Genomic DNA, 10,146 nt, shown 5'->3' on the forward strand with positions numbered 1-10,146 from the left:
GAAGGGAAAAACAGAGTTAACATTTCCGGTCCAGTGACCCTTCCTCAGTTAAAACTGATGGTGGCTGGGAAAATGTCAGTTTTAACTGAGGAAGGGTCACTGGACCCGAAACATTAACCCTGTTTTTTCCTTCACAGATGCTGCCAGGCCTGCTGAGCTTTTCCAGCAACTTAAAGTTCTTTCAGTTTTTATACAACATCGCCTCAACTTCCTCAGAAGGCTAAGGAAATTTGGCATGTCCATAAAGACACTTACACATTTTTATAGATGCACCATGGAAAGCATCCTATCTGGATTCATCACAGCGTGGTATGGTTCTTCCCAAGACCACAAGAAACTACAGTGCTGTGAACACAACCCAGTCCATCAAGCAAACCAGCCTCCCATCCACTGACTTCATCAATACTTCAGGCAGAATCAGGAAAGTAACCAACATAATAATGACCCCTCCCCCACCAGGCAGATATAAAAGTTTGAAAACATCTACAAACGGATTCAAGAACAGCTTCTTCACCACAGTTATCAGACTTTTGAACGGACCTCTTAAATATTAATGTAGATCTCTCTGCACTTTCTCGGCAGCCATGCACTGTATCCTGCACTCTGTTCTGTTACCCTGATGCACTTATGTAGCACAATCAGCCTGTAAAGCGTGCAAGACAACACTTTTCACTGTACCTCGGTACAGGTGACAGTAACAAATCAAATCAGATGGGTGCAAAGTCTGAACATGTCTGTTGCTGAAATTATAAACCTACATAAAATCTCAGTATGACCCAGCTCTGAAAACCACGTACAACTCTGGGCTCCGGTGTGGGACCTGCACCTGTGGGTTTCTACTTTGGAGGCTGGTGCATTACCAGAGTGCTAAGGCTGCCTAATCAGGTTTTCTCATACTATGCAGGAAAAATAAAGTTAATACAATGGTGACCGATCTACCATGAACCAGGAGGTAGCATATCTTGGTCCCCATGGAAAGTGGCTTAAACAAAATATTCTGAATGCCTAGATGCATTAAGATGTTCCTTGGGCTAGCATAGAATTTTTGCAAAATGTATATGTGGATGTTTGAGAATATAATTGGAGGTACAACATCACTTAAGACTTTTCTTTTTAAGTAAACTGAGTATTAGCTCTACAACATAACTAATTCTTTCAGTTTCACTGTGCTTACCTCTTTGATTGCGGGCTCTGTTCCAGCATGGTCAGAAAGCTTATATGCTGCACCCACAAACAATGCAGTTGTTTCTAATCCTTCTTCGAATTGAAGATAAATGCCTCCCAAATCATCAAGACGTGCAACCAGATCCTAAACAAAAAGTTAACAATAAGAGGCTTTCTTCCCCCTAAATTAAGAAAAAACTTGAACTTATGTTATTGTTTACATTGAAAAGTTTTGTTTTGTGTGGTATACCTTCATGCTGTTTAAAATCAAGACAACTTCACAGAAGCACTGTGAGGCTTCCATAACTGGTTCTGAATTGTTCTTCTCCAAATGTTATAATTGATATTTGTCATGGCAGTAGTTAATCTACTTAAAACTTTAGAATAACTTCATAGTCAAAATTCTGAACATTTATTTCTATTATGAATGGTAAGATTGCTTGAGTACTCTGTCACTATTCCTTTTATCACTCTAAGGGTGAAAGTCTCATCAACATTTGCAGCATTAAAGAAAGTATTGCTTATCTTAAGCAAGCATGCCATGGATTTCACAGCGAGAAGTAAGCAGAGGATAAGGAACAGAGCACAGAATAAATGGGAAATGTCTAGACAAGAAACAAGGCAATGTAATCCACACCAATTACTCACTGAAATAATGACAATCTGTTAGCAGAGTATCTGTACCAAGAATTTTTTTTAAAGAATCAGCACTTGAGTATATTGGCTTCTTCAGGTTTATAAGTGTATTGTAGTTAAAAATAACCCTAATACACTAGAGAATCTTCCGGCTTATTTTTGTTTCAATAATCTTTTGGCTTTTTAAAATTGTACAAATACACAAAGCAATTTGTTCAAATATCTATTTGATTAACAGCTGCCTTTAAACTAGGTGAATTCTAAAGATCTTGGTAGTTCTTTCAAAGCAATTTATCTGACTGCATTTTCCAGTGAAATCATATTCCCTGGAACTCGTATACAGGAAGCTGGTCAAGTCAGATACTTCCATATTTGGTGACTAACAAGAACTAAGTAGGAAAATTAAGCTGAACATAGTTTAGTGAAGTGCCTACTACTCATTTTTAATTGCACTTGAACATTTTAACAACTGCTGTAAAACGTACTGATTGCTTGTTTTGTAGCTGTAACTGGATTTGTCCGGCAACTTCAGCCTTAAACAAAGTCTAGTATAGCATTATTTTCCTATCTTCTGAAAATAAGAAAGATCCAGTGAGGTATGGGATGCAACTCGTAAAAAAGTGCTATTTCCCAGACAGTTATTAATTTTATCTAGGCATCAGAACGTGGGAAAACAATAAAGCTGAACTACAAGTCTGGAAGCAAAAGAAAAATAAGATAAAAGGTAAAACAAATCCAGAAATCCAAAAAATACTCATAGCAAACATGTTTACAAAGGAATTTGTCACAAAATGCTTGATTTTAGACAGTACAAATGAAATTTACATCCTATTGTTGAGGAAAAATGTTTAATCTCAATTCTACTCTAAATCAGAGAGATATTTGATATCTGAAAGGTACCTCTCCATCTACAGAGGTGACTGGTAGTGAGCTTAACCCAACAATCATCATACCTCTATTTCTTTTTCTTAGTGGGTGGGCGGGGGGTTGAGAAAGTTCAACACCTGGTGTAGGAATTGAACCACCAACTTTGGCATCACTCTGCTTCCCAAAGATAGTGCCTTTGTGAAGGATATAACCCGAATCTCAATATATTTTTAAAAATGTTCAAGATTTTGTTGCAGTAGGATACGAATAGTAGAGCCTCCAAATGTATAAGCCAACCTGTGAATCACTTAAGTTAGTTCTCTGTTGTAAAATAAGAGGCTTGATTACCTGGTGCTATGGGAGTTCCACTAGTCTGTTTTTCCATTAATAGAACTACAACATATATTTAAGAAAAGTAAGGTAACAAGCAATTTGGAATTTGTCTCAGGACACGGGAGCCTCTCAGACATGATTAGTAGAAAGGGAAAATGGCTCAAAGCATTATATTACAGGAGTATAATAATGACAGCATGCCATAAATTCTGCCTTAGGTGACATGTAAAATTGTCATACTGATCAAGTTGTAAATTTAGTTATATTTTAAAAGGGAGAAGCATTTTTTGGTTTTTTCATAATATTGAATATAAAGTAGTTTCCAAAGTGCACGTAACTATTTGCTGAAAAGTTATAATACTTTTGAAACAAAACCAAAATTAGTTCTGCGCAAATAAAAGACATCAATTGTAAAATCTCAAAAAAGTTGTGAATTACCTTTATTTAACTGGGCAGAAATTCACAAGCGTGCATACAAACAATATTATCATTGCTTTAGAATTTGCATATATAATATTGCAATCTTTGTTTAGTGTTTACAGACACAGGTTTATCATTGATCCTATCTATACTGCAGACAGGAATGCTTCATTCTAAGACAAACTGAATTTTTTTTAAAACTTAAATGCAATCCACTTGTCACCAATGGCAACCTTACTTTTCCTGATTCCAGTACTGGAAAAAAAAGTATATACCTCAATCTCTTCCAGAATGCTCCTTAGATTAGCCTGCTGAGATAGGTAAGAAGCTGCAAACAATGCATGGATAATTCTGTAAGAAACAACACCATATTCAAGGATGTTAATTGTAAAAGATGCATTCCCCTTTATATGTTAAATTTATTATAGTCAGCATCACTAACTATTTTCATTCAATTGTCACCATGGCAAATGTAACCACAAATTTCTATTTATATATTTGCAATCTCACATCATTACTGTACATTGAAGTGGTGATCAGAAGAGGCTTCATTTACTGGCCCTACAATCTCTTGTCACAATGTAACTGGTAAAAGAAAACTAGAATAATCAAACTATACTAATGTAGTGTATCTGTAATCTTACTATTTCTGTAAATCAACAAGTTGGAATGATCCGAGATTACCTATTTTACCAAGATTCAGGTTGATTTGGTTTTGCACTTTTCATACTATCCCTTTGAACCAAAATGACTTTTTCCATCATTCTCAGATAACTTTCTCCATACACTTCAGAAGAATGAAATCATTGAATCTGTACAGTGTGGAAACAGGCCCTTTGGCCCAACAACTCCACACCAATCCTGTGAAGAACAACCACCCAGGCCCATCCCCCTACAACCCTGCATTTCCCATAGTTAACACACCTAATCTACACATCCCTGAACAATCAGGGCCTATGGGCAATTTAGCATGGCAAATCAACTTAACCTGCACATCACTGGACTGTGGGAGGAAACTGGAGCATCCAGCGGATACCCACGCAAATACGAGGAGAATGTGCAAACTTCACAGTCGCCCGAGGGTGGAACTGAATCTGGTCCCTGGGGCTGTGAGGCAGCAGTGCTAACCACCGAACCACTGTGCTGTCCTAATACTTTCCTACTTCTCAAATTTATGCACTACATGGTACTGTTAGCGACTAAGTAAAGCATAACATTTTCTCTAATCTCAATTACATTTGCAATCTCTGATCAGTATTTCCAAGTACAGTGTGACAACGCTACGGCTTTAAGAGGTGCATTTTGTCCTAGTTTTTTTTTATTGAAAAATGGCTGAGACAAAGGTGAAGACTAGTCTGCTCAAAGCCAATGAAGTAGACAGCTTGTGAGGTCTTGGGTTTTTCAATTAAAAATTTGGAACAATAGGAGCAGCTTGACTGGGGGAGTCAAGCTTCCACAGAACCAGGATTTTTTTTGTTTTAGCTTTCTGTAGTTGCTGGAGTCTTGAAGTTGGATGTGGAAACTCTTATTCCTCCTTTTGTTACAGCTAAAAGCTGGGGTTCTCTTCTGGCTGCTGGAATTGCAAATGAGACAATCTATTTTACTGAATTTGCCTTTGCCAAGGGTGTGCTTATGAGATGTTACTATATTTGAACAGTTAATTTGTTAATATTATTTTGTTATGAATTTCAATAGTTACAGTTAAGCCAATTCTTTTATTTTGTCTGCATTTTAACTGTAGTGTAAAAATAAAGTGTGATTTGCTTAAAATCAAGTAGATTGACCAGTCAAATTGCATCTGGAATACATATTAACCTTTAAAATAAGAAGTTAGGGTCTAGGCTATTTTCTTAATATATTTTGAGGGAGTTTGGTCTGTTCAAACATTCATCTTTATGCACCATTGGATGTTAGGAGGTGTATATAAAGTTTAATCCATGTATTTTTATTCAGCTGCATTTAATTCAATATGCTATTAACAGGCCTCACTGATCTAATTTTGGATTATCGACTAATAAGACAACAGTACTTATTACCCACTTCCAGGATTGCAAAATTTAAGCAGGACAAACCAGTGATTAAGAAATAAAAGCACAACTACAGCTGAATTGCCTGGGCTTCAGGAATTTGATTGTCAGGGGTCAAGGCTCGAGACTTCTCCATCCCTCTATACTTTCAAGCCCACAATTCACCTTCATTACAGTCACACTGAAATGAATTGACTACTTCAAATTTCTAAGGCTTGCCAATAACTGAGAAAAGGAAAGCCTTACCCCAAGGATCCATCATCCTTAGAAATGTGAGCAGAAAGGGCTGCAAGAACATCCCGAGATGCCACAGGAAGGCCAAAATTACTCAAAGCTCCAACTGCGTGGTAAATCTGGGTAATTGAAGAATCATCGCTCACAGCTGCCAACAAGAGATCTCGAGTTTCATTGCTGACTTTAATCTATGAATACATTTGAGGCAAAAGTAAGGATCTGCTAATTGCCTTTCCTATTTGTTGCACAGTCATTCACAGTTGCACCCCCTCCCACTTGTCAGCTCTCATAGGACACCATCGTTTTCCACAGCTCAACAGAGTAGATGCACACATCTATGAAGTAAAGGGGCTGCATTTTAGTTTGTCGACTGCACTTCAACACAAAAATAATATTGAAGTGCTGTCCCAGGCAAGAAGATTGCTACTAATACTGTGATGTCCTTTACACTACACTATATGACAATAGTCCACGCTGGACAGAGTTGTACTAACTTTCCACTGCTACAGAAACGTGATGGAGGTAGCTCAATGTAAAGCTGGCAGCATTAATGTCATGAAGTTTCTATCATGTACTATTAAATCTTAACAGATACAGCTAAGCAAACTAGTATTAGTGTTTAAAACATGCTTGTACAAATGCCATTCAGAACATCACACTTCCAGTATGACTGCTACTTCTGTATTTCATACAGGTCCTTCAGTAAAATATCACCATTTTATGACAGAAATTACAATTGTCCAAAGAGGTCCTGCAACTTGTACCTTGCTTGGGTCCATAGAAAGCCAACTAAATCACAAATTACTTTTAAATAGCTTTTCATTGCACAACAGTAAAATAAAGCATTTCTTAAGTTAGTTTCTGCATAACTTACTTCACAATTAGAGAGGGCTTGACTTGCTTCAGCAGCGTAGAAAAGAGAATCAACATTTCTGGAATCTACTTGTGATTTCAAAAAGTTGCAAGCGGCCTGATTGAAAAAAACAGATCCAGAAATCACCTTCTGCAATTAGATAATTATTTCTACTCAAGAAACAACAAAAAATAGTTTTAATTGCTTACACGTCTTTTAAAAAAAAACTGATGGAACAATCCATTCATTGTGGTTCCAAAATTGTTAAGAGTATAATTTAGCAAAACAGATAACTGACTAATTTCCAATACTAATCTTTACATTGATAAGAAAACAAAACCAAATTATTAAAATGCAGTCATGGACAAACCACAAAACTCTGCACTCATAAAGCTTTACCAAATATGTTAAAGATACTAGATTTACAAAACTCTTAATTGCCTCACGAAAGATGTTCTATTCTTGAGGCTTATCAATTTTCCTTAAATGCAGAATATGTAACCAAACTTTTAAGTTCTCATTACCTTTAGTACCTTCCTTATTTCTCATCAGTTGGCACTAGCTACATTTAAGGGTGGGGGAAATCCTTAGTATGTTGGATCAAACACTACTTCAAAGCACTTCTACACTCAAGAGTGGTAGACATTTGGAAGTCTCTTCCACAAATAGCAGTGGATGCTGGATCAGTTGTTAATTCTAAAACTGAGATAGATCAAATTTTTGTTAAGCGAAAGTATTAAGGGATATGGGCCAAAGGCAGGTATTTACAGTTAGGCCACAGATCAGCCATGATCTCAATGAATGGTGGAACAGGCTCGAGTGGCTGAATGACCTATTCCTGTTCACATAAACACTGATTGCATCCACCTACTGTAACATTGTAACTCAGCACATAATATCAGTGTTCCAAAATATCACACCACATCACCATTTAATGCTTCAACGTTATCCATATAGGTAAAATGTGCAAACAGAATCAAATAACAAATAAATAAAAATAAATAGAGGGAAAGGGAGAGTAGACACATCCAATAAGGATAATTGCAAGGCAAGATAGTGGAAGGATTTAGGGTTTCTAGAGGGATACAGTACGTGGATGCAATCAGTCTTTACGTGAAAACTGATATCACACCTGCAGATGGTGTAACCACATCCATAAGGAAGGGGGAGAGCTGAGGTGATTCTATGACAATGCAAAGATTACAAGAGAAGGCATCTCCTCTGCTATTGCTAAAGAATCAGACTGCTGATTCAACATCCAGAACTGGATGAACAAAGATTTCCTTCAACTAAATATGTGGAAGACCAAATCCACATAAAACAATCGCCACTTGTAATTCTGTTCTCAAATTACTGATTGCACTCCTCTCTCTAGCTAAGGCAAAACCAGTAGGTTGGCTACATTGGTGTCATATTTGACCCTAACAGGGGTTTCTGACCACGCCGTCATGCCATCAAGATTACCTACCGACATCTCTGTAACAGTACCCAACTATGCTCACCTCAACTCATTACTGCTGAAACTCTCATCATGCCTTTCTTACCTTTCGACTTGACTTCATCCTATGTTTGATCTACACTGGCTTCACGTCAATCAAAGTTTTGATTTCAAAATGTTAATGCTTGTTCACTCCTTCAGGGCCTCACTCCTCCCTTATGTTCATTTCCTCAAGCCATAACCCTCAGAGACTCTTTTCATATCTGCCTCTGGCCCCCCAAGCAACCTTAGTTTAGACATTTTGCCATTAGTAGCTGCCCCTTCAAGTGCTCTAGGATTTAAACTCTGGAATTTCTATACTACACTTTTCTGTCCCACTTTCCCTATTTAAATTTACCTCCTTGATCAAGCCTTTGGACATCTGAGTGAATGTCTCACTGTATGGTTCAGTGTCAATCCATTTTATTAAGCTCTTGTGCAATGGCTTGGATAATTTACAATGTTGAAAGATGTTGCATAAATACAGCTTGCGAGCTAGTGAAATCTGATTAGGTTATACATTCTCTTTTTACAACTACTTACCTGTTCATCTGGTACTTGATCCCCAAGCTTTTGCAAGCCAACTATGGTGTAATAGGCATTCTCCAAATTAATATAAGGTTGTTTTAAAGTTTGCGCTAATCTTTCAATATCAGAATCTGACAAATAGTGTTTAACAGTGGCAGCTTGTGTAATGGCTAACAAAGCCAAGGTGAACAGAGTCCCTGTACCTGAAACATAAGAAAAACACATAACATAACTCATTTTTTCCCTCTGTAATATTCATTAATTTGAAGCACATTAACAACACCTGAGTTCCATTAAAATAAAACCAGCACATTGTAAAGATATATCCTGGCCTTCCCTGAATTTACAGAATTGACTGATGTGGACATCATTCACTAGCAGCAAAAAAAATCAGAAGACAAATATTCCTTTGATAACTGAAGATCTCTCACTTCTGCTCAGTGTTCCAATCATGTCAGGAGCTTAAAAAAACTGAACAGTGAACCTGAACAAAAAGAGAAATTTGAGGTGGTAAGGGCCATTTCTGCAACTTATTGGCGAGAAGCTAAATTCCTGTTTGACCTCAGCTAGAGCGCTGTGTACAGCTCAGGGCACAAGACCATAAGAATGATGTGAAACATTGGAGTGTATGGAAAAGATTTACAAGAATGGTTCCAGGGATGAGACAGTTGAGCTACGAGGAAAAATTGGAAAGAAGGCAGCCAAGAAGAGTAGATCTGACAGAAGTTTACAAGATTATGTGCAGTCCAGATAAAGAAGTTAGGGAGAAACTACGTCTGTACGTAAAAGGATCAAGACTGAGAATTAAAGTGATTTGCAAAATAAGCTAATGTAAAATGAACAAAACTTATTCACACAGTCAGTAGATACTACGTAGAATGCCTGGAATTGTGGTGGAGACAGGCTCAACTGAGACATTCATGAGGGCATTAGATGATTATTTAAATAGAAGCAATGATCAAGAATACAGGGAAAAAACAGGAAAATAGCACCAAGTCACGATGTACATTTGGACAGGCAGTGCAGAAATGATGGGCCAAATAGCCTCCTTCTATGCAGGCACACCTCTGTGATAGTTTTTGAGGGATAGAATGATATTTTAAAAATGTTTTTGGCTTCAACACAAGTCACCACAATTTCATATCCCTGATGTTGTAATCATTCTACTAGATTACCTACACTTTAATCAGAACATTCCCAGGTACCATGCTTCATATTATATCATATGAAGTTGACATGAAAAATACCACCAGTTATGTATCCATTTAGACACAGGATGCCAGTAAGACATCAGATACCACAAATATTTACAAGGTCTGAAATTGCTTTTCCACCAATCCCACCCTCTGAACCAAACAAAGCCCTGATAAACTGTTACTATTTGTCATTTTAATCTCTTGAAATTATGGTCATATCCACCAATTCTTTTGAATTATGTACTTTTCCTCAGCTCATTTTTTTTCCTCTCTGGTTGTACTGAAGAGATGTTCCTGGCAAGCACACATCATCTGATAATATGGCAAAAGGGAAGAACAACAGATACACAATCCAATTCAAACTTCAAGTTAACAAGGTGTAGAGCTGGATGAACACAGCAGGCCAAGCAG

General features: G+C 37.2%; 1 protein-coding gene across 2 annotated transcripts in view; it reads right to left on the reverse strand.

Annotated features, from left to right (window-relative positions):
- The window catches only part of rpn2 (ribophorin II), a 50,506-nt gene that overhangs the window by 32,040 nt on the left and 8,320 nt on the right, over positions 1-10,146 (reverse strand). For both annotated transcript variants that reach the window (XM_048608201.1, XM_020523284.2), the window contains exons 2-6: positions 8,555-8,742; positions 6,556-6,651; positions 5,694-5,869; positions 3,696-3,771; positions 1,175-1,309 (exon numbers count right to left, since the gene is read on the reverse strand). In XM_048608201.1, the coding sequence (XP_048464158.1) occupies positions 1,175-1,309; positions 3,696-3,771; positions 5,694-5,869; positions 6,556-6,651; positions 8,555-8,742 (671 nt within the window). The remainder of the gene's footprint in view (positions 1-1,174; positions 1,310-3,695; positions 3,772-5,693; positions 5,870-6,555; positions 6,652-8,554; positions 8,743-10,146) is intronic.

Source organism: Rhincodon typus, chromosome 19 (genome assembly GCF_021869965.1).
Source record: "Rhincodon typus isolate 14 chromosome 19, sRhiTyp1.1, whole genome shotgun sequence".
Lineage (NCBI taxonomy): Eukaryota > Metazoa > Chordata > Chondrichthyes > Orectolobiformes > Rhincodontidae > Rhincodon > Rhincodon typus.